Here is a 25,803-nt window from a genome sequence, read left to right on the forward strand (position 1 = left end):
GAGATCGCTGGTGATCCCAACCCCATGACCAGACATCTTATTCCCTATCCTTTGGATAGGGGAAAGGATGTCCAGGGGTGGAGTACCCCTTTAATGTTAAAACAGGCAGATACTTATCCATCTTATATTACCATCAGGGAGGCATCCATACAACCAATGTCATTAAGAAGTATCTTCAACACAAAGAAGAACAAGGAGTCCTGAAAATATGGCCACCACAGAAAGCCATATCAGTCCAAGGCAACACATCTGGGATAGTAAAAAAAGGAAGTGGCACTCATCGTGCTTCTTTTCATTACTCTCTGTTGCAGTACCTCATGCAAACAGTACTGACATTCAAAGTCTTGCAGCTCCAAGCATGGACGCCACTGGCGTCCATGCTTGGAGCTGCAAGACCTTGAACGTCTTTACCATGTGCAATAAAAAGTGAAGAAAAGAGACACGGTGAGTGCCACTTCTTTTTTCTACTATCCCAAATTAAATGAGGGTAAAATAACTTCCTGACTTGATGAAATATTTCTAGTGTGTACTATATTAGAATTACTGTTGGTATATTCACATCCTATATCCTCTTATTCTTATGTTCTTTGTGGATTTCCTTTGAGGCAGTGTGCGGATACGGGGGCAATGAACTCTGCGTTCCAAGCTGAAGTTGTCATCACCAACACTTTATCTGAGACAATGGACTCTTGTATCTTGTCAGTTGAAGGGGGTGGACTCATTGATGGATCTATCCAGAAAAAGTAAGTAAAATATTGTACTCAAGTGTCAAAAATTCAGTTTGACAAGCCTATACTCCAAGCAATCCTGGGTGGGGAGGTCCAGCTAGTGGAAGGTGGAGATTAGGTGCTCCTCATCCTTCCACACTCTAGGCTAGTCTACACTGAACTGGGCTAAACAAGTTTGCCTCTGTCTCTGTCTAGAAGCTGGGCTAGGGAGACTCTTCCCCACACACTAGAATGTAGTAGTGTTACTAAGAGTGACTTCACTAACCCACAGTGTTTAAAATGAACAGTATATTACAGCATAATACCATATTACACAGTATTAATCGCAGTGCAGTACGATGGACATTCAGAAATTTTAGCAACAAAGCACCCATCCAACAATCAATGTTCTGATGTTACAGGACCTTGCAGTGGGACACTGCATGTTTATTTCTCCAACACAGTGTTTCCCAACCAGGGTGCCACTAGCTGGTTAGTAACGTCCAGCTAGTGGTAGGTGGAGATTAGGTGCTCCTCAACCATCCTCTTTTTAAGCTAGTCTACACTGAACTGGGCTAAACAAGATTTCCTGTGTCTCGGTGGACAGGCTGAGCTAGGGAGGGTATTAGTATTTGTACAGGTGTGACTTCACCCCTGTTAAAAATTCACAGTAGATGAAAGCATAATACCATATTACACAGTAAAATCAAAGCAATGCAAGTTCAGTAACCCACATTAGCAACAAAGCAGCTATCCGGCAACCAATGTTTTTATGTTACAGGACCCTGTAGTGGGACACTGCATGCCTTTTTCTCTAACACAGTGTTTCCCAACCAAAATGCCTCCAGCTGGGTGGTGACATCTAGCTAGTGTAAGATGAAGATTAGGTGCTCCTCAATCTTTAATTTTTCTAAGTTAGTCTACACTGAACTGGGCTAAACAGGATCACCTCTGTCTGTGTGGAGTGGCTGGGCTTGTGAGGCTCTTCCCCACACAGCAAAATGTAGTAGTGTAGTTGTGTTTATACCAGTGTTCAAAATTCACAGTAGATGACAACATAATGCCACATTACACAGTAACCCCATTAGCAACAAAGCACCTATCCAACAACCAATGTTTTTATGTTACAGGACTCTGTAGTAGGACACAGCATTCCTATTTTTTCCCCCTCTAACACAGTGATTCCCAACCAGGGTGCCTCCAGCTGTTTCCTTCACCATCTGGGCATGCTTGCAGTTGTAGTGTCGCAACAGCTGGAGGCACCCTGGTTGGGAAACACTGTTCTAACAGTTGAATGGACCCTAAAATGGCAATTTCACTTCTATTTTCAGCTTACCACCACTAGAGCCCGGAGAAAAAACTGAGGTTAACTTTTCAATCACCCCTTTCAAGAGCGGCAATAAAACACTCATCGCCATCTTCTCCTGTGATAAGATAAAGAACATTAAAAGCTATCACAACATTACAGTGGCCCCCTGACTCCATGACGCCTATCCGAACTCCATGCATTTGTGACTGCCTGCACCATGACTAGTGTGTTATCAAGAAGACCTGAAGATGTCCTCTCCTTGTGGTTGTAGATCAATGGTCTCCAAATGGCGGCCCTCCAGATGTTGAAAAACTACAACTCCCAGCATGCCCGGACAGCCGTTGGCTGTCCAGGCATGCCGGGAGTTGTAGTTTTGAAACATCTGGAGGCTCACCGTTTGGAGACCACTCTACTAGATCACTGTGGTCTCCACCATTAATACTTAGTGGATTCATTCTCATTGATTTTTATCAAACTTCTACCTCTTTAGCGCTGTAGATCAATCATTTAATAGTGAAGTGTGATTTTTTTACTCTAGCGCCGCATGTGTATAAATAAATGTCGATAAATAAATAGTTCTGTGTTATATTCTCCTAGGTTTATTGTTCTATTTTAGCTAAGACTATACATGCATAGCGTTATTGGTTTGTCTTCGCTCTATTTGTACATTTCACAGTTTTGACCCCAAGATGACAATGCATGACCTGGTGACGTGGTACTTAAAAGGGTTGTAGGGAACAGCTCACACGGTGGGGTCGGCAATGACCTTATTCACACAGGCAGCAGGTTTCAAACATCCAAGAGGATGTTTATTTAAATGATTTTAGGCACAAAACACAGTGCAAACAAAACAACAAAAACCTGAGCCTGTCCGGCTCTAACTAAACATCAAGATACATCACTATCCTACTGTGGGCCTCATGTCTGGCCCCAAGCAAACTCACAAAATGTCCATAGCGGAAGGTTCAGACCTGGTAGGTTTGAGCTGCAGTTCTGGCTGTGGCTGCTTCTCATCTCAGTCTCTCCAGCACTCAAACCCAATCAGCCATTTGCTATAAGGCATCCTCCCCAGCAATCAGCACAGGAATCCTCACCTGAGAACACCTTGGATTAGGGAAACCCGTAGTGGACCAGGGGTGTGGACTGTAGCACTCCCACTTCCAACTTGTCCTCAAGTCCAAGAAATCCAGCCCATGTAACTTAAAGGGGTTATCCAGGAATAAACTTTTTTTTAGATATCAACTGGCTCCAGAAAGTTAAACAAATTTGTAAATTACTTCTATTAAAAAATCTTAATCCTTTCAGTACTTATGAGCTTCTGAAGTTTAGGTTGTTCTTTTCTGTCTAAGTAATCTCTGATGACACGTGTCTCGGGAACCACCCAGTTTAGAAGAGGTTTGCTATGGGAATTTGCTTCTAAACTGGGCGGTTCCCGAGACACGTGTTATCAGAGATTACTTAGACAGAAAAGAACAACCTTAACTTCAGAAGCTCATAAGTACTGAAAGGATTAAGATTTTTTAATAGAAGTAATTTACAAATCTGTTTAACTTTCTGGAGCCAGTTGATATATATAAAAAAAGTTTTTTCCTGGAATACCCCTTTAAACAAAAGAGCCCTAGAAGACTATGCTCTGCTAAAGAAGCATATAACCTTCTGGATTTCCTTTATCATGCCTGGCTGAGGAAACCAGGTGAAATTTACATCGAATCCACCACTTTCCAGTACACTTTACCACAGGGTATTCTGGGATTTTTTTTTTATTTGACTATGCTACAGGGGCTGTAAAGTTAGTGTAGTTCATAATATAGTGTCTGTACCTGTATTTTTATGGTGGTCTTTGATTCTTCTGTGATTTTTGCCCAGATGTTCATATTTAGCAGCATACAAAATGTGTGTTGTCTCGGGTTTTCCCAGGTTGCAGTGTGGCCCAAGACATTACATCACTAGTCAGGTGTTCAGAGGGAGCTTGTCTGTGCTTACATGCATGGAGCGACCCAGGTTGCAGTGTAGTCTGAGACATTACATCACTATTCAGGTGTTCAGAGGGAGCTTGTCTGTGCTTTAATGGGTGGAGCGACCGCTGGGTGGGAGGGAGATCATGCTGCAATAATTGTAATTATGCAACAACAAAGCAGAGAGGTAAGGCACTGTGAAGGACCTGTAGTCCCATTGGGTGCTCGGCTCCAGGAGATTCGACTCCACGTCCCAAGATCCAGACAGCAAAAAAGAAGAATGAAGCATTTTATTCACCCATCAGTACAAGATGCAATGTTTCAATCCACAGTCAGGATCTTTTTCAAGCATAGTGAATCAGTGTATACAACATACTTATATATGGTAGCAAGTGATGACATCATCTCATTAGGGGGTGTGTCCACCCATATAAACAATTACATTCAAACAGCTATAATCCTATAGAACATACAGTGAAACAAGTTCTATATTCACACCTCCATGTGTATAGTGCATATTCAACACAGATCAGAATAAATATATCAGTCTGAGTGCTTGATCGTTTCATTCATGGCAACTCCATTTACCCTCGATGTCCATACGTCATCCACCGGAGACATGCGGCCAGCGTTTGTGAACATACTGTGTGTGCAGCAACAGAAGTCACTTCGCATCAGTGAGTGGCTGCCGTCCTGCGCCCGCATAGGGTACTAGACACTAATCACATGGCAATGATCACATGACCAATTTCACATGACCACGCTGATGTGTTAAACCATGTGACCATAACAAATAGAGATGAGCGATTCGTTGAATTTTCAGAAAAAATCGGTTCGGTCCAAATTTATTTGCAGCAAATCGCTATTAAAAATGGCTATTTCTGGCCTACAGAGAGGCTCAATAGGGGTGTAGAACACTTTGCCTTGTCCTAACACGCATAGGGAGTGTGCTGTGTTAGTGAAATAATACTGTTATTCAGTATGACATGCAGATTACAGGCACCACTATTAGAATCACTGCCATGGAGCGTCTGGATGTGGCAGATTTTTATGTCATTTTTATTTTATTTTATTTGAATTTATTTAAATTTTTTGATTACCCATTCTGGTGAGCATCGAGCTGGAGGTCTGCCGCAAGGCAAGCTACCACCTGTTCCAGCCCCTTCCTCTCAGCGCACCCCCATGCTCTGAGTGTCCAAATGAAAAGGGAGGGACTGCAGTACCAGCAACTTGGACAGGAGCACATTCAGCTTCTGTGCCATTGGATAAGTGGGCGCATAAAGCTAGTACTTGTATCTTGAAATTGTATCTTTCACATTTAAATTGAAGATTTATGGTAGCTAGTGCTACCATAAAAATGTTTAGGTAATGTCCTAGCAGCATGAGGAGAACATAAAGTGGCTAAATGACACAGCGTGGAGGTGGTGGCAGCATGAGGAGAACATATAGTGGCTGAATGACATAGCCTGGAGTTGGCGGCAGCATAAGGAGACCACATAGTGTGTGAATGACACAGCCTGGAGGTGGCGGAAGCATGAGTAGACCATATAGTGGCTGATTGGCACAGCCTGGAGTCGGCAGCAGCAAGAGGAGACCACATAGTGGCTGAATGACACAGCCTGGAGATGGCGGAAGCATGAGTAAACCATATAGTGGCTGAATGGTACAGCCTGGATTTGGTGGTAGCAAAAGGAGACCATATAGTGGCTGAATGACCCAGCCTGAAGTTGGCAGCAGCATGAGGAGACCATATAGTGGCTGAATGACACAGTGTGGAAGTGGCGGCAGCATGAGGAGACCACATAGTGGCTGAATGACACAGCCTGGAGGTGGCGGAAGCATGAATAGACATATAGTGGCTGAATGGCACAGCCTGAAGTTGGCGGCAGATGAGTAGACAATATAGTGGCTGAATGGCAAAGCCTGGAGTTGGCAGCAGCAAAAGGAGACCATATTATGGCTGAATGGCACAGCCTGGAGTTGGCGGCAGCATGAGGAGAACATATGGCGGCTGAATGACACAGCCTGGAGGGGGCAGCAGCATGAGGAGAACATATGGTGGCAGAATGAGATAGCCTGGAGGTGGCAGCAGCAGCATCAGGAGTCCTGAAAGTGACTCCTGTGGGTGACGAAGTACCCGGTGACGAAGGTGGGTGAAAAAGGTCTGATGTGGAGGAATGTTTGTAACTGGGGAGCAGTGCTTAAATCTGTTTGGCACTATCCATATTTGTGAAGTGTTGGTGTGGCACTATGGTCAATCTACTCTGATGCATCAGGCATTGGTGGGTGGAAATCCTGGCTGATCCATGCCTGATTCATCTTCACAAAGGTCAGTCTGTCCATTTTTCGTGGACAGACGAGTTCTCTTTGGGGTGACTATGGCCCCCGCCGCACTAAACACTAGTGATGAGCGGCATTGTCCATATTCAAATTTGCGATATTGCGCGAATATATAGACGAATATTCGTCCTATATTCGTGAATTTCGCGTATTTGTTGTATTCGCATATTCACGTATTCGAGGAAGAAAACAGTGAGGGGGTGGGCAACTTTACTATTGGTTGCTAGGGATGTTGTTGATAACCTCTGACAAGTGTATTTGCATCATTTTAGTTGGCCCAGAAGTGAAAAGAAGGAAAATGCGAATATTCACATTTGTGCAGAATGGGCATTTGTGGGAAAAAAGGGAATATTCGTAATTTTGAATATATAGCGAATATATTCGCAATATTTGCGAATTCCGAATTTGCGAGATTCGCAATAAAAATTTGAAATGCGAATATTTGCATCCAACAATACACTCGCTCTGATGGCACACTACTGACCGGGCAGGACAGCTTTCCAAGGACAAACTCTGCTAGTTGCGGCTGCCTAGAAGTCTGGCGGATCTTCAAGGTGTGTTGGCATGGGCATGCCATGATATGCCACCACCTGCTGGTTCAGGTCCTGCTCCATGTCTACCTGCTGCTGATGAGTTGCTTCACTATGCGAGTGAAGAAAGCTACTCATCAGCGACTGTAGCCTCAGGCTGCTACTGATGGAGTTGGTACCGCTCCTGCCACCCCTCCCCTCCCCAGCAGCCATGGCAGTGCAAGGTGAGTACAGAAGGCTCCCCCAGTCAGACCTGCAAGCGGATGAACAACGGCGCAGATAGGCATCGGCCAACTGACTACGTAGGGTGTCTCTGTAATAGGTTAGTTTGTCCTCCCTCTCAGTGGGTGTAAAAAAGGCCCCATTTTGTACCGGAAGTGAGGGTCCAATAAGGTGGAGAGCCAGAAGTCATCCCGCTGCCGAATGGTGACAATTCGCTGGTCACTACGCAAGCAACTGAGCATGCATCGTGCCATATGTGCAAGTGACTCAGAGGGACTCCCTGCCTCCATCTTCACTGCATACTGCCAGGGTGTGTCTGGGTCCTCTGTCTCGCCAGCTTCCACAGTAAGCCAATGGGGGTCTTGGAGTTGTTTGGGGTCTTTATCATGTGTGAATACTGCCCTGCGGCCCAGTCTCTGAAGGGAGGGGATCATGCTCTGCCTCAGTATGCCAAAGTACATGTTGGCATTCATGGTTCTCTCAGTGACCTGTAGCCCCCAGTCCCAGCAGCACTCATGCAGCCACAGACCATGACACTCCACCACCATGGTGACTGTAGACAGACACACTTGTCTTTGTACTCTTCACCTGATTACATGCTTGACACCATCTGAACCAAACAAATTTATCTTGGTCTCATCGGACCACAGGACTTGGTTCCAGTAATCCGTGTCCTTAGTCTGCTTGTCTTCAGCAAACTTTTTTTTTTCTTTTCATGAAAATGCATGTATAAAATATGTCTCAACATTTTACAATGTGCAAAGTACTAACCACCTCAGGTATGTGGTATAAGTAACCTCCTCAGCAGTATGTGGCATGGGTAACCTCCTCAGTGGTATGTGATATGGGTAACCTCCTTAGTGGTGTGTGGTATGTGTACTCTGCTCAGGAGTGTGTGCTATGGGTAACCTCTTCAGGGGTAAATGGTATGGGTAACCTCCTCTACGATATGTGGTATTGGAAACCTCCTCAAGGGTATATGGTATAGGTAACCTTCTCATGGGTATATGGTATTGGTAATGGTAACCTCTTCAGGGGTAAATGGTATGGGTAACCTCCTCTACGGTATGTGGTATTGGAAATCTCCTCAAGGGTTTCTGGTATGGGTAACCTTCTCATAGGAATATGGTATTGGTAATGGTAACCTCCTCAGGGGTAAATGGTATGGGTAACCTCCTCAGGGGTATGTAGTATTGGTAATCTCCTCATAGGTATATGGTATTGGTAATGGTAACTTCCTCAGGGGTAAATGGTATGGATAACCTGCTCAGGGGTGTGTGGTATGGGTAACCTCCTCAGTGGTATGTAGTATTGGTAACCTCCTCATTGGTATATGGTAACCTCCTCGTTGGTAAGGGTAACCTCCTCATGGGTACATGGCATGGATAACCTGCTCAGAGGTGTGTGGTATGGGTAACCTCCTCTGGGGTATGTGATATGGGCAACCTGCATGCAAAACACAAGTAGCGACAGAGTGTGCCTGAATTCACACAATATCGTGTACAGTCCCACGAGAAAACTCCAATACTCCCTTTAAACCACAGGTAACACAGTGTGTTACCATATATATGGGTAACCTGCTCAGGGGAGTGTGGTATGGGTAACTTCCTTTGGGGTATGTGATATGGGTAACCTCCTAAGTGGTATGTGATATGGGTAACCTTCTCAGGTTACTGCAAGACCAAGTCAGACTATATCCATTAAGGGACCATATACATAGTTCCAGGGAGAGGAAGAATAATACAATATTCCCGAAACAATACGTCGTATAAGTACCAAGTAACAATAACAATGACATTGATGCCTCCTGATGATTCACACTTGGCTTCTTCCTCCACAACAATACTTTTTTTCATGCTGGACCCGTCCTTTTTGTGGGAATTCTGCCCATCCTTTTGCCATTACTTGTTGGACCCATGATGTCTGTGGGAAATATATTTTCATTCATTTTTGAAACCATTGTATCGCTGCAGCCTTAAGATCCTCTGCACCCCCAGGAGCGGCCTGTGCATGGTCACCATCTGGAGAATTCAGGAACAATAGCCACCCACCCGCTTGTGATGTCATGGTCACGCCCCCTGCTTGTGATGTCACTGCCATGCCCCCTCACTGCAAATATGCATGTTGGATGTAAAGCCTAAAGGGGGTTTTGTCCCCTTTCTACTCCTTGTTATCCCTGGGTCCCTGAAGGTAAGCTAATGACATTTGGGGGGACAGGGTCTGAAGTGAAAAAAGGGCACTTCTCATAATTATTTCCAGTGTCAGGAGGGCAGGGTCTCAAGCCCGCTTTCTTGTTAATGCATCCCTGACATTGTATCCTGCTGTAGGTGGTTAATTTTTCTTACAGCGCCTCTAAAGGGGAAATGTGGGTTGGGTCCTCCCGAGAAAGAGACGCTGCTAGAAGACCTTGTAAATTTTGGCTTATAGATAAGGATCCTGAACCACGGACCCCCATCTATTACCCCAGAATCCCCTAATAGAGCACTTGTAAGATAGATTTTTTTAAACCCAACAACAATTTTAATGGTAATATAAAAGATTAAAGGGTTTGTTACAATGTATCAGGATGATAATCACTATGGCTGCCATTACAGTCCTTGCCCCAGAAGTTGTCACCCAACTGCCACACACTCCTAAATAGTGAATTTGTATGATAACAAGTCCCCTGCTTTCATATACCAGCTTATTTGGGGAGATTTCATATTCAGGAGTCTGGAAAACTAGGGGAAAATGCCTATGGGAGCTATAATGGTGGCCATATTGTTTTACAACTTAAAGGGGTACTCCGCTGCTAGACATAAGATGTCTGATCGTGGTGGTCCCACTGCTGGGGCCTCCCGCAATCTCCCGCAACGCCCCTTGGTGACGTCACGCCACGCCCCCTCCATTCATGTCTATGGGAGGGGGCGTGTCAACCAACACAGAACACTCGGAGATAGAGGTCGTGATCGTGATGTCACATCAACGTCACCTGGTGATGTCGCGTCACCCCCCCGCCATTCATGTCTATGGGAGGGTTGCGTGTTGGTTGACACGCCCCCTCCCATAGACATGAATGGAGGGGGCGTGTCAACCAACACGCAACCCTCCCATAGACATGAATGGCGGGGGGGGGGGGTTGACGCGACATCACCAGGTGACGTGGATGTGACATCACGATCACGGCCTCTATCTCCGAGTGTTCTGTACAAAATGTTCAGAACGCTGGAGCACCGGAGTACCCCTTTAAGCACACATCCAATTTTCATTTTGGCGTTTTAGTTTTTTCCTCTTCTCCTTTTTAAGAAGTATAACTCTTTTATTTTCCACCTACAGACCCATATGAGGGCTTTTTATGCAGCCAATTGTACTTTGTAATGACATCTTTTTTTTTGCCATAAAATGTACCGAGAAACAACTAAATTATTATTTGCAGGCGGAAATTTACAAAACTGCAATTTTGCAACTTTTTTTTTTTTTGGAGGGGGGGAGGTGGTTTTTATGCAGTGCTCTTTATGGTAAAAAATATACATAATCTTTGTTCTGTAGCTCAATGTGATAAAAACAAATTATTCTACTACTTAAGCAAAATTGATATGCATAGAATTGTTCTCTTCTGACCCCTATAAATGATTTCTTTTTTTACAGGGATGTATGAGGGAGTGTTGGGAGAAATTATGGGGTTCTTTTGAGCTATTGTTGTGCCCTACCATAGATGGCATGTGGGGGGGGGGGGGGGCTGCTTTCACACTATAAAGCTCTTCCGTTTTAAAGAGCCGTTATAATGTTCCCTTTTGACCCTTAAAAACGTCTGTTAAACGTCCGTTGCAAAATCCCATACGGGCGTTACAAAATCCCATTAAAGTCTGCGGGATTTTTACATTATCCTTTTTAACCCGTCATAGCCCGTTGTTAATAACGGACGCTATTTTATGACGGGAGAAAAATAGTGCATGTACTGTTTTTTCTCCCGTCACAAATAACGTCCGATGCACTGGCTTTGCAAGGTGCAGTGTGAGCAGAATTGAAACTGCAACAGCACAGCAAGGAAGAGGTTATACATATCACTGAACTGCTGCTGCTGAGATGAGAGGGAAGTCTTGATTTACAAATACAGAGTAGACAGAGACGGCACTCACTGATCAGCAATCTTAATTTTTGAAAACATCATATAAATGGCGGCAACTATAGCAGGTAGTAACAGAGAAGGAGGGGCGGGGGTGCCTTGCCTTCTCGGGTACTACCCGCTTTGGTTGCTGCCATGTATATGATGTTTTCAAAAATAAAGAAGATCGCTGATTGGTGAGTGCCGTCTCTGCCTACTTCTTTGTATTTGGTTATCTGGACCAACCTCAGTTCGCCATTCCACATTATCAGCCCCTAGTAATCACAGTGCCGGATTTACTTCTTCCTACTCAGCTTGAAGCCTTGATTTACCTCACATAGACAGTGCGGATCTTCTGGAGAATGGATGCAGCTTGCAGGTACAGGTACATGTCCAAGCTCTGCCTCTCTCCCTCCTGCACATATCAGTGACTAAGTCCTGCCCCCACTTCCTGTGCTCTGTCTGGTCATCTTTGTTACTAGAGACAGATTTCAGTTAACGACAGGCAGTAAATAGCAGATTACAGAGAAGTGAGACACCTGGTGGCCCAGACTTTGGATCTGTCTTTTCTGGGGTAAAAAGACCTTTTTGATACATTTACAGAAATGATCAGCTGTCAAACAGAGGAAAATAATTTTTTTAGGAAATACAAAAGACTAATGTAGCAGAGCTGAGTTGATTTTTTGGCAAGATAAGGTGTTAGTAAGTTATCCTGATTGAGTGAGTTTTTGTGGTGTACTCTATGTCCTCTGAGGTGGATGACACCGGTCCAATATCACAATGCTGAGCCACAATAGGTTTTGACTGTAGAAGGTTTATTTTATTGTGAGTAACCCTCATGCGCACCGCCATATTGACATCCATAACACAACACAACGAAAATGACTGTGATACTGACCCAGAGGGTTTCTGTGGGCCGCTGTAAAGAGTCCATCCACACCTCAGTATTGATCTAACACCTGTGGGATTGACTGTCTACAGCTATGAAGCTTTCTGCTTGGCACAACTACCAGGATGGCACCACTGAACCCTTCCACCACCACCATGACCCCAATTCTTTTTTTTACATTTTGGGGAACCCTGTCGTTCCTTGGAATCCAATCTGTGCATGAGTGTTATAATGGTGTACAGTAGCAATAAATACAGTAAATCAAAAGACATTTACAAAGTTTATAGCAGCAAATGAATATTTAGAAAAACCATATCCTCTATATAAAGAGTAGATGAAGTAAGACTCGGATCTTCATGTGACCTTCAAGTCCAGACCCTGGATAACATAGGAGAACACAGAACCTTGGGGCAGCAACTATCAAGACATCCCGGTCACATTTATGGACATGAATGCCTTGACGTCAGTAAACTTGTCACATGTGAAGTTCACCAGCAGCTTCTTTTCTCCCGACACATAAGGTTCAAGGTCCAAAACCACTTTCATCGTATGATCGGGATCCAGGACATCAAGACTGGAAGACAGAAAAAATACTTTGGGTTAAAACCAATGATCACGGTTGTACATGTCCAGTAGGATGAGATAAATGGCTCCCAACCATTTCTGATGTTTTGTTTTCTAAAAAAACAAAAGGATTTGACAGGAAAAACCATGCTGGCCATAGCCTTAAAGGGATACTCCACCCCTAGACATCTTATGCCCTATCCCAAGGGATAAGATGTCTGATCGCAGGTCCCGCCACTGTGATCTCCCTGCTGCACCCAGCATTTGTTTAGAGCATCAGGGGGCAGCGCCGGAGGCTCGTGACGCCACGGCCGTGCCCTGCTCGTGATGTCATGACCACGCCCCCTCAATGCAAGTCTATGGGAGGGGGCGTGGTGGCAGTCACGCCCCCTCCCATAGACTTGCATTGAGGGGACATGGCTGTGACGTCACAGGTGGGGCATGGCCGTGAAGTCACGAGCCTCCGCCCTGCATCGCCAGTCATACGGCATGGTACGAAGTTTGCTCCGTGCACCAGATTGTCTGGGGTGCCGCAGTCAAGATTGTGGGGGTCCACAGCAGCAAGACACCCGCGATCAGACATCTTATCCTCTATCCTTTGGATAGGGGATAAGATGTCTAGGGGCAGAGTACCCCTTTTAGGCCAACATTCTGTCAAGTCCACTAGTGGGCTAGTACTAAGGAGGTGCTTTACTGGGAGGGACCTCTAGTACCAAGGGGGGTTACACTGAGAGATGGCGCCAGTACTGAGGGGGGGGGGGGAGGGGCTTTACTGACAGGGGCCAACAGTACTGAGGCACTGGCTTTACAAAGAGGGGGCATAAGTGCTAAGAAAGGGGGCTTTCCTGAGAGTGGTCACCAGTAGTGAGGGATTGATTTTATTGAGGGGGCATTAGTGCTAAGGAAGAGGGGCATTACTAAGAGGGGGCACCAATACTAAGAAAGTAGGACTTAACTTGGAAGAAGCACAGTACTGAGGGGTGGCTTTATTGTGAGGGGCATTAGTACTGAGAAAAAGGGACTTTGCTGAGAAGGGGCACCACTATTGAGGGGTGAGGCTTCACTAAGATTGAAAACCAGAAATAAGTGGTGCTGTACTGGATGGGGTCACCAGTACTGAGGGGGCACTAGTACTCAGGGGAGCACTAAAGAGGCACCAATCATAAGAGGGAGCACTAAGGGAGGCACCTATTCTGAATTGCTGATACTAAGGGAGCACCAATATTTAGTAGGGGCCCAAATGTGCATTAGCACTCAGCACTAAGGAGCATCATTAGAGAGTAGGGGGCACTAGGGGGCACCAATACTGATAAATTGATGCATCTAAGCCTGTTGGGTTGTAAAAGTTGTTAGATCTTAGAAATGCTCCTGCCATAGGGTATGGCTGACCGTATGCACCTACCTTTTTTTGACTTCATGTTTGATCAGCCCACTGCCCTCTGCGGTCAGCACACAGTTCTTCACGGACACCGGCAGGGGGTTAGTAAATCTCACCTCCACCGTCACTGGTTTACCCAACTCAGCCGGTCCGAGAGCCTGGAAGAGGAGAACAGGAATGTTACTAAAGAGGTTGTCTAATGTTTTTTTTTTTTTTTTTTTATAGTATTTTATGGTTTTCAGTATTGTGTACTCTTGTGTCAACTCTTGTCCATAGGTGCGGTCCTCTACCCCATTGTATGTGTGCACAACTACACTTGGGGTTGAGCACCTGTTATCACCTTGAGACTACGTTGTTTTGTTTTTTTACTCATTGTTATTTGTCAGAACATGGGCCCAACAATGTCAGACCACTGGAGGACCAGTGCAGGATTATTCTTTTCTACGGCTTTTTGTACACACAGTTATTTGTAACGTTTTTGGGTTGCTTGTTAGGAAACACTGGCCTATACTATTATATATATACTATTATCCCAAGAGAAGGCCATTAATCATATATGGCCAAAAATTTAAAATACTCAAAAAAAAAATACATGTTTTTGAATGTTAAATACAGCTCAGAAACACAGTATTTGCATGAATAATCTACGGTAAAATTTAAAAGCGCTGCACAGTTTAAAAAAAAGAATCTTTCCAAAAACAGCTCCACTCTTCAGCTTGTATTACAGTTCAGATTTACTTGAATTGGATTAGGCTGCAATACCAGATACAGACAAGAGTGGCGCTGTTTTTATAATTAAAAAAAATAAAAAAATTAAAAAAATTGTAGTCCTTGGTGCTACTGACACATTGTTGAACTTTAGGTATTGAGACCGTACCTTAGTGGCCAGCGTTGGTTTCCTCAAGACAGTGTTATTTTCTACCAATAGATCTCCCCAGTCTTCAACCTGACATACAGCCGTCACACTAATGATATTATCCGGGGTCAATACGTTTTCATATTGGGAGTACGCGATCTTTATAGGAATTTCCTTCTCTGAAAAACAAAAAAAGTTGTATTAGTTTTCCCTACAATATGGCAGTGGTCTCCAATGGTCGTCTTCTTCTCTTTCAATCCAGGGGAATCGCAAATTTTTGTTTAGTTTTTAGTTTTTTTTTTCTAGATCCATAATGTTTTTATTTTTTTCTTGTCGTACTTTTTATTGGCTCCCAGGAAAAAATATTTGTGGGGGGAAATTGAGGAAAACAAAAAATGCAGTTGAACATTTTTTTTCCAGGGGTCACAATGATTATAACAATACCAAATTTGTATACTTTTTTGTTTAGTTTTACTATTTAAACGTAAATATAAATATATATATATTATATATATATATATATATATATATATATTTTTTTTTTTTTTTTTTTTTTTTTTTTTTTTCCTTAATCTTGGCATCGCCATAACTTTTAAAAAACAAAATACAGTTGCATTTTTTTTTTCCAGGGGTCACAAGAATTACAACAATACTTTTGTATAATTTTTTGTTCTGTTCTTCTACTTAAAGAAATAAATTAATAATAATAAATAGATGACATGTATTTTTTTATTTATATACAAATATATGCAAATTATACAAAAGTATATATGTGTGTGTGTGTGTGTATGTATACTTATTTTATTTCATACTTTTTAATTATTTCTTTAATCTTTGCATTTCCATAGTTATAAAATAAATAAATAAATGAAATAAATTGCACAATTTTGTGAGGCAATCATTTTTTATTAGTTCACTTTCTGGTAAAAGTGACAAAACTTTATTTTACAAGTCAGCACAATTACAACAATATCAAATTTGTATCATTTTCGCTTTATAAACTTATTTTTGTTATTTATATCTTTGAATATCCGGACCCCTGCAATGTTTTCATTTTTTTTATCTTCTATGTGAGGGCTCATTTTTTGCACCTGTTGTATTTATCATTTATCAGTACAATTTTGAGGTAAAAGAGACTTTTCTGGTATGAATTTTTCTATCAACAATTCTGACATTTTTCATTACCAGTTTGGGATCAATAACATGAATAATTTTGAAAATTCTATATGCTATAATACCAAATATTTTCATTGTATTGTAGTTTAGATTTTTTTTATTTAAAAAATGTACAAAGGAGAGGGGGGCGGCTTACATTTTTTATTGAGGAATTTTTAAAAATATTTTTAAAAACATTTTTTCAAACACCTTTTTAGTCCCTCTAGAGAACCTTTATAAGCAATCTTTGATTGCTTATATTTAACAATACAATGCTTTAACATTACATTAAAATGTTCGCTCTACTTATACAGGCAGTCTGTACTAGAAGATCTGTCACAGCAGCCACTTTTGTAAGAATGCTGGTTGTAACCAGGACAGGTGCAGTACATATCAAATACCTGACTAGATGATCGCAACATCTAGACAGGTAAATGGCTGCCATCAGACTGATCTCCAATATTGGTCATTGACGGTGAATGTTAGCTCCTGAGAGCAGCCGGCATACACCATGTATGGCGTTGACTCAGCTCCAGAGCCTGCTCCAAACTTCCCATTGCAAATCATGACACACATGCACATCATGGTTAAGGAAGGAGTTGACGTTCCTCATTGGACTCTGTATCCACGGAAGTATTCTACCATCGGTCAACACCAATGGGTCCTCTTGAGGAACTTGGCTATAGCTACTCCATACAGATTTCTGTAAACATCAAATATATCAATGGAGATTTTATTGGCATATCTCATTGACCTGTGGAACCTTGGATTGGAGTATAGTTTATAGTGTCCTAAAGTCACAAATTAGGCATTTATTTGAATGGTAGGCATGCAATGCTGCATTAAATGGGTACCCTGCCCCTAGACATCTTATCTCCTATCCAAAGGATAGGGGATAAGATGTCTGATCGCGGGGGTCCTACCGCCTGGGAACCGCGCCATCTCCCCAATGCACCCGGCATTCGTTTAGAGCATCAGGTACAGTGCCAAAGGCTCGTGACGTCAAGGCCACACCCAGCCCGTGATGTCATGGCTACGCCCCCTCCCATAGACTTGCATTGAAGGGGCATGGATGTGCACCGGATGTCTGGGGTGCCACAGCCGAGATCGCGGGGGTTCCCAGAAGTGGGACCCCCGTGATCAGACATCTTATCCCTGTCAAAATTCGTTGCCGACTTATACGTGTGCGGACATGTACCCTGGCCCCATTGACTTAAATGACCAGAATGTAGTCAACTAGTGACTATATTCTGGTAATTTCTCAAACATATACATGTATTTATTTGGACTAAAAAGTGTGGCATACCTCCGATTCAGCAACCATTTCGCATTTCATGCTCGAGCCATCGTTTTCACTTGTAATATTAGTACAGAAAGATAATTTTATGAGAAAGAAATTTTACAATCATAGGTAGTCAAAAGGGAAATCCTTTATAGAAATGTCAAAAGAGGGTCCATGAAGGACGCTCCCCCCCCCCCCCCACTAAAGAGGTCTCAGTACCCTGTTAAAGGAGTACACCAGTGAAAAATACCTTATCCCCTATCCACAGGATAGGGGATAAGTAGGTGATCGTGGGGGGTTTGACTGCTGGGTAGGATAGGGGATTAGATTTATTAGGGCCGGAGTACCCTTTTAAAGACCCATGATAAATAATTGATCAGAACAGTAAATCATAGTAGAGAAGTGATTGATAGCCTTCGGCTGATTTACAATACCTACTCATGCAGGACGCTACAATATCTACTCATGCAAGACGCTACAGTATCTACTCATGGAGTCGATTTTCTGTATCGTAATTTTTTGATTGGGATAATACAAAGAAATGCAGAATAAAAAGATAAAAAAAAAAAAAAAGACTTACCATACTTTTTCTTCCGTTTGCTTGGAATGCAGGACAAACAAGCGGGTACTGCCTGTCCATTACCTATTACAGGACAAGGAGGTTAGTTGGTGCCATAAAAGTGTTCTACCTTGAAATGCGATCTCAATAAAAACATAAAAATAAATAAATAAATAAAAAGTTCAATGACATATACTTTCTGCACATCTTTTTAATAAGACAATATCTGTGCTGCCTTCTGACCAAAGGAATTGAAAATTTCAGGAAATGTTTTGATTTTCTGTTTCCTTAATGTCTACGGGCAGCTCCAATGAGTGGAGAAGAGTCAATAAGGTGGAGCTACCGATGGTAAGTGTTGGTCCATGAGCCATGTGGCATTTTTCTACATACACTTTATAGGTTGTGTCGTGTCCATTCTGAGATCTTGTTTTCACTTTCGACAGGAGATCCTTGGACAAATGGTAACGTTCTTAAGAAGAAGAAAACTTGTTCTCTTCTCTTAGGTCTTTGACCGTTGGTTTCTCTTGGGTTGATGCCGGTAACAGGTGTAAAATGCTATTATCTTATCCTTCACCCAATGTAAACTCTTACTAGTTTACATCATAATTAGTGTATATATATATATATATATATATATATATATATATATATATATATAATAATTTTTTTATATTTTAAGTTTTTTTAAATTTGGAATAATTAGTTGCTTACTTAAATTCCCAAAAAGCCACCAAAAAAATAAAAACCACCACTGACTTAGCCTACCGAGATCAAAGTAAAGAGTCATAAGTTTATAGAAGAAATACATGTTAAGGGGATTGTGCAGCCATTGTTGTTTAAAAAAGCTCATAATGTTGTAAATAATAAAAAGAGTAGTATTCATCTTTCTGATCCTCCTCACCATTTCTGTCCTGTTGCGTCCTGTGTCCCCTATGCCAGTCTCTACATGTTGGTGCTTCGAACACAGACATATGACTACGGCTGCCAACCAATCGTTAGCTGTAGTGATCGTCGTTGTAACGCTGATGGTTGCTGCCTATTAGTACTGTGCTGCACATGCAGCTCGCTGTAGGCCCGGGACATCCCTCTCTCCTGACCATGCTTCTTCTTGGTCCCCTTGGTACCTGCTTGATTCTCCAGTGTATGACATGGATTGTTACGCACACCTAAACACTCATCTAGTCTGCAACAGTTGAGCTTCTCTACTCTGCTGTTCCACAGACTCGGTGCTGCTATAACACCATTTCATCTCTTCTACTCTGCACTCTGCTATGCTACGCTAATACCATCTCCAGCATCAGCTAGCCCCTCCTGCCTGTATCCCTGGTACTTGGCACCAGGGTGTTCTGGCCTGCTTGGCCAGCTACTACCTAACCCTGACCACCCATGCGGTAATGACCTGGTATCTCCCCTACAGCAGAAGCACAGCTTCCATATCCATGTTTGGATAAAGGGTGAAAACTTGGTGAGTACTTAGATCCAGCTTCCAAGTTTGGCCCAAAGCCAAACTGGTAATTGGCATAGAGGGTCCACACCCGTTTCGGCGTTACAGTGGGTCACCACTGACAAGTGATTGGCTGCAGTGGTCATATGTCCTTATAGAGAGTGGACAGGAAGCAGAGACTGAGGAAGCGTTAGAATGACAGTGGAGGTATTGGTAGGGTGAGTTTTACTCTTTTTATTAGTTTTCAACATTCTGGGTTGTTTTTAAAGGATGTTAGTGTCCTGATAGCCCTTTAAAGTTGGACAGAATTGTCCCACACACCTCAAAATCAATGCCCCAATCTAAGACATGCATTTACCTTCTGAAAGATGCACAATTCTTAATCCATATGTTCTCTTTCTTCCTTCATTTCCAAAGTGTCCAAAATATAGAATAGATCTGTAAAAATCACAGTGTAGGAAAAAATTGTTTCCTGGCTTTCAGCTGGCAGGAAAAGAAGTTGCTAACCAACAGGTTGGCCCGAGACAGAGTCCAACACTGATCTGCTTGATGACAAACAGGATGGGACTGAAGAAGGGATAAAAGTTACATGGGTTCTGCACCAGAACAGAGTGTGGATGAAGAGCCATGGGGACCTCCTGAGTGTGCGCTGAGCAAGTAGGCCAAGTACAGGCACTGTGAGGTACTCCCATGAGGACCTCCTGAGTGTGTGCTGAGCAAGTAGGCCCAAGTACAACCACCATGGGGTACTCCCATGGGCTGGAGGCAGAGGTTAGGAGACATGGAGAGCCTGGGATGTGTTGTGCAGCATGGTCTCTGTGTACATTATTCCGGAGCTCTGATTTTTTTGGTCCCTGTCTCTATCCAATCAGTTTGTCTCTTGATAGGGAGACAAACTGATTGGCTAGAGACAGGGACCAAAAAAAAAATCTGAGCTCCTGATTGGTGATGGTGGAGCTACCATCAGTCAAGATGGACAGCTAGTAGAGAGACTGTGTAGCTTTGGGAGCCATTCGTAGCTTGGTATGGGCTCTGAGGCACTAGTCCAGAGTTAGAGTGCCCAGAAGTTAGTAAGATTGACTGTCTGGCTATTGATCCCAGTCTAGCTGAGTGGACTGGGTAGAAGCAATAAGTGATGTGTGTTATTGGAAGATAAGTCCAAGTACAATGGGAGTTTGTGCCGAAAATTGTGAAGAGATGACACGTTTGTGGACTAAAAAAATACATACAGTCTGCAGAGCATTGTGGAAACTATGAGTGTAGGCACTATGAAGAGTACATAGAGAAACACCAAGTATTGCTTGACAGACTGTCCAGCAGGTGGCGTTCAGAGACAATCCTGGGAGACGAGGACAAATGGCACAACAAAGAGGGACCATAAAGTGGTTCAATGCCTCATCTGAATCAGTATAGGCAATGAAATATTTGTTCACCAGACCTTCCTGAAATGGAAACATGTTCTTAGAAGTCCGAACAGCTCTGGAGGAAACAAAGGGAATTTGTGTTGCCTTGATCAAAGGTCCTGATGGGCCCCAGTTGAGGAAGAGAGACCATCCTCCAGAGAAGAGGATTTTATTGATACTAATGCCAGCATGGGCAATTCGAAGCGGCAAAGAGTTTGTGCACACAAGACTTGTAAAAGTATGAGGCATCTACCCCAGGTACAGATGTTTAGAGCAGGGAAAGTTCTAGGTTATATGGTGCCTATGCAGTATCAGTTGACATGTCGACACCTATGTTTACCCTTTGCCTTCCTCTGAACCAACTCAGAAGGGACTCATTAGAAATATAGGTTGAACTTGGTGGACTCTGGTCTTTTTTCAACCTTATGAACTATGTTATTATGTTACCCCTAGGAGAACAAGCCTAAAATACAAACAAATGTTGTGCAGATGGTGAACCTCAGGTGGGACACCAACTAATCAATAGAGGAGAGAGGTGGTACTACTAGCTGCCTTCAATAAGTCCTAAATAATTAGAACATGTGCTGGAGAAGAGAGTAGGGTATAAAGGATGGATACCTCAACCAGGGAATGCACAGACATTTTGGGGGCAGGGCCTAAAGTGAAAAAAGGGCACTTCTCATAATTATTTATTTAAATGCCCACATACTGATGCCCTACTGTCCAGTGTCAAAAGGGCAGGGGCTCAAGCCCCCTTTATTGTCAATGTGTGCACGTCCCTGACCTCAACACCAGAGCAGAGAGCAACTGCAAGCAGGAGCATTGGTACATTGGTGGACTGGTGGCAGCGGTCAAGTGAAACAAAATGTCCTTAAGGAGGTCCCTGTATAGCTGCTGTAAGATAAGACAATTGGCTAGTGATGGAGACCAGAAGAACCAGATAGAGTTGTGCTGCATAGCAAAGTCCCTGTATATCACCATGAAACAAGCGAAGTAAGAAGATTGGTGGGCAAAAAGGGCAACAGTAAGTCAGGCACCAATGAGTTCACTTGTGTAACAATATGAAGCATTGCGCCATAGAGGTAGTATGCTTTTCTTTTAAGATGGAGAGGGTTGTCAGAATTTCCTCGGAAGGTAGCAGTGTAACAGTGAGGAGCAGAGCAGGAGGTGGAGAGTAGTCTCCTATATCAGGTAATTGGTACCACCCCAGAAGTGACAGAAAGATGAGGATAAGTACCTTCTCAGAGGTCCACAGAGACACAGTTGGACGGGCAGATAGCACCAGTCACTTTGGTCCCCTAGGATTGTATCCAACTCATTTCTAGCTACTTAATACTAGATACTATTAGTAAGGCATAGGAGCCCCTTAGTCAGATGAACTGGCGTAGCCAATAAAATGGGCAATAAAGTCTCCAATGGAAAATACTCTCTCCATTATTCTGGTGGATCGCGCCAAGTATCCGTTTTTTTCCTGATTCACCCTCTTCTGTATACAAGCCTTGGGACATCGGAAGACGCAACAGCTTCTCAACAAGCCGCCCAAAAATAGTAGCAATGGTTTTGGTATTATTTTAAGGAAAATATATAGGGCAAAAGCCCCCCAAAAATTATCTCTATTTTTGGTCTTAGATTTCTTAGATTTACCCTGTGCGGCCAGAGTAGGATCCCCATCATAAGTGTAGTATGGAACAGGATGGACAGGGAAGGAGACGTGTAGTAATGCAGGGGTTGCAGTAGCAGCAGTACAGAATGGAGAATGATGCGCTGGTATAACCGGATAAGGGTAGAACTGTTGCACGTGCGGATGGTGTCAGTAGTAGACACAATAGCAGTAGTGGCAGTACAGTTTGGAACATGATGGACAAGACAGCAGTTGGGCAGCTAAGTAGGGTAGTGGAGCATTGGCACAAGGGGTAGACTGCAGTAGTGGAATATTAAGAAAAAAAATTATTATTTTATTATATATATATTTTTTAATTGACTTGGACACATGCTGAATTTTAACGGCCCTGTATGATGGTTTCCTTGACGCAGAACAGTAAAAAAAATTTGGGTCACTGCAGAAAATATAAATCAGAAATATAAATAAATTTTCATTTGGACACAGACTGAATTTTAATGGCCCAGGTAAACTCTTGGCCAAGAAAAATCAAATTTTTTGAAGGCACTTTAGATGAGTCAGTGCACAGTGTTTTCAGGTGGAAGAGTTTAATTTTCATTTAGACACATGCAGAATTTTGATGGTTCTGTTTATAGGTTTGCTTGATGCAGAACAATCTAGTTGGGATTTATTTACTTGAAGCAGCGGAGTTGGTGGAAAGGTCCACCAGGTCCATGTACTTGTCTTCCCATCTCCTTTTAGCAGCAAAAAGAGTTAAATTTTCATTTGCACACAGGCTTAATTTTACAGCAAAAAAACAAAAAAAAACTCTCTAACAAATGGGTCGCATATATCAAAATACGAAGCTAAAGGGACAAAATACAAATACTGAATGAAAAATGGAACAAGATCCATATTACTCATCTGTATTTGATCCATATTCAATGTGAATAAGACCTTATCCTTCTTTTTTAACTTTCTTCATTGCTTTCGAGAGCAAAATATTGTTGACTTCCACTTGTAATTCTACAAGAAAAAAAATTTTTCACATAGGGAAAGAAGAAAACTCTTCTATAATCCGAACCTCTCACTCCCAATCCCAAGACTTTACTCGTGTGGCACCAGTTCTCTTGCATACAAAGCCCCCAAACCCTCAGACTTATGCCCACAGTTTTAATCATGCCCCCAAAGACCCATCTCTTCACGCAGGTCTAGGTCATTTCCTAACTGGTCTCCTCTACTATGACTTTGCCCCTTTTTGAGACCTCTGGGTCTTGGAGACATCAAAAGTGCCATATTCGGCCGACCCCCCCTTTCGCTTTAGACCTTTAGAAATGAGTTGGTGATGGGTTCTCCCACTTTCATATAACCCACCCTATTTATAAAACATGGCCGGACCATTGTATCAATACAGCACTTTCTTCCCTTTGTCTCAACCCCATTCCTCATAGACTGTAAGCTCTTGTGATCAGGGCCCTCACTACTCTTGCCAGGACTGGTGCAAGGATGTTTGCCACCCTAGGCAAAAGCTAATTCTGCGTCCCCATCGACTCAGCCCTTTTACATGCCCCACCTTACTGCAGGGGTGACAAATTAACAAACTAACCCCCTCCTCATGTAATCACATTACTACTGGGGTGAACGGTAGCTATCAGGACCTGGAGACAGTGTACATTAACAAGAAGGCTCTCTAGGCAGCGGCCTATTTTGCCTATAGGTGGAGCCGGCCCTGCCTCTTGTTTCAATATTTAGTATTGTAATGTAATGTCTGACACTTGTCTTTATTTCTTCCCCCCAATTTGTAAAGTGCTGCGAAATCTGCTGGTGCCATATAAATAAATGTTATTCTTCTTTTTACTATCATTATTTAAAGGGGTATTCCGGTCAAAGACATCTTATTCCCTATCCAAATGGTGTGTTTCCGGGACTGGAGACGAGACGAGAATTCCCCCTTGTGACGTCACACCACGCCCCCTCCATTCATGTCTATGGGAGGGGGCGTGACGGCCGTCACGCCCCCTCCCATAGACATGAATGGAGGGGGCGTGGTGTGACTTCTCCAGCCCCCGAAACACAGAGGTTTCTGAGACTGGAGCAGCAGCCCTGCATAGAATGTGGATGCTGCACGGAGATCCCGGGGGTACCCAGCAGCGGGCCCCCCCGTAATCAGACATTTTATCCCCTATCCTTTAGATTAGAGATAAGATGTCTTTGGCTGGAATACCCCTTTAAGGTTGTACAGTACATAAGAAAACACTTGTATTATAAATGAAACATAGAAGGTGGGGATCCTATTACAGATTTTTACATTGGAGCTGCAAGTGTTATGCCTTGAATTTAGTTTTTTTTACCCATCTACTTTATTTAACAGGAACTTTAAATCACTTTCATGCTGCCTAAACAACAAGTCATTGGGTAGGTCTCAGTGGCTTCTTCCAACCCCACCAACCTTGATTGAGAAATCTTTCTCTGTTTGGATATAGGGAGAAATCTATCAATCAGGGCCGGCAGAAGACATGGTAGACCTGCGTGATATCTGGTGGTTCGGGCAGCATTAAAGTAAGACAGGTTCCCTTTAAAGGGGTACTCCATTGAAAAACATTTTTTTGTTTTAAAAACCAACTGTTGCCAGAAAGTTAAACAGATTTGTAAATTACTTCTACTAAAAAATCTTAATCCTTCCAGTTATCAGCTGCTGTATGCTCCACAGGAAGTTGTGTAGTTCTTTCAAGTCTGACCACAGTGCTCTCTGCTGACACCTCTGTCTATCTCAGGAACTGTCCAGAGTAGGAGCAAATCCCCATAGCAAACTTATCCTGCTCTGGACAGTTACTGACATGGACAGAGGTGTCAGCAGAGAGCACTGAAAAGAAATTCAAAAAGAAAAGAACTTCATGTGGATCAGACAGCAGCTGATAAGTACAGTAAGGATTAAGATTTTTTAATAGAAGTAATTTACAAATCTGTTCAACTTTCTGGCACCAGTTGATAAAAATTTTTTTTTCCAGTAGAGTACCCCTTTAATGACTAAACGCGCCTTATGATGATGTAAAAGCTGTCTACTAGGCTGAAAGTAAACCATATATAATGACCTTGAAGGAGACTTGTAACCTTGAAGGATCTTGAAGAAGACGTGTAACATCTCAACATGTTTTGACTCTAACGCCAACCATTGCCACACATATGCCGGGCCATAAAACGTCTTCCATGATGAATTTTTCATCCAATAGATTGTGAGCGATTTTTTATTGAGCCTTTTATTCGCTCGATTTGTACTTCGATACATGGATAGGATGGGATTTCTGCTACAGACACATGGCCAAAAAACTCTCGATGTTGGAGTCCAGGCGAGCTTGAAGTCTTAAGAACGTCTTCAGTCTGCAGAGTTTTCTTCATTTATCGGAGCAATGTATCAACATGTCTTAAAAACTCTTATAGGTCTAGGACAGGTAGCATGTCCAGAAATCACTCTGTCACATGGCAGTGACTGCGACTTAACATTTGCAAGATATTGATCCAAGATAGT

The 25,803-nt window shown here is 42.9% G+C and overlaps 2 protein-coding genes across 15 annotated transcripts in view; one reads left to right on the forward strand and one right to left on the reverse strand.

The window, feature by feature from the left end:
* LOC130297684 (protein-glutamine gamma-glutamyltransferase E-like) overlaps nucleotides 1-2,596 on the forward strand; it is a 229,414-nt gene extending 226,818 nt beyond the window's left edge. For all 14 annotated transcript variants that reach the window (XM_056550409.1, XM_056550408.1, XM_056550411.1 and 11 more), the window contains 2 exons: nucleotides 610-743; nucleotides 2,039-2,596. In XM_056550409.1, coding sequence (XP_056406384.1) covers nucleotides 610-743; nucleotides 2,039-2,186 — 282 coding nt within the window. In that variant the 3' untranslated portion in view covers nucleotides 2,187-2,596. The remainder of the gene's footprint in view (nucleotides 1-609; nucleotides 744-2,038) is intronic.
* Nucleotides 2,597-12,338: 9,742 nt separating this feature from the next.
* Nucleotides 12,339-25,803, reverse strand: part of LOC130297675 (protein-glutamine gamma-glutamyltransferase E-like) — a 50,211-nt gene continuing 36,746 nt past the window's right edge. Inside the window, exons 11-14 of the mRNA XM_056550388.1 lie at nucleotides 17,852-17,914; nucleotides 14,856-15,013; nucleotides 14,003-14,136; nucleotides 12,339-12,610 (exon numbers count right to left, since the gene is read on the reverse strand). Coding sequence (XP_056406363.1) covers nucleotides 12,457-12,610; nucleotides 14,003-14,136; nucleotides 14,856-15,013; nucleotides 17,852-17,914 — 509 coding nt within the window. The 3' untranslated portion in view covers nucleotides 12,339-12,456. The remainder of the gene's footprint in view (nucleotides 12,611-14,002; nucleotides 14,137-14,855; nucleotides 15,014-17,851; nucleotides 17,915-25,803) is intronic.

This window comes from Hyla sarda, chromosome 13 (genome assembly GCF_029499605.1).
Source record: "Hyla sarda isolate aHylSar1 chromosome 13, aHylSar1.hap1, whole genome shotgun sequence".
In the NCBI taxonomy this organism is placed as follows: domain Eukaryota; kingdom Metazoa; phylum Chordata; class Amphibia; order Anura; family Hylidae; genus Hyla; species Hyla sarda.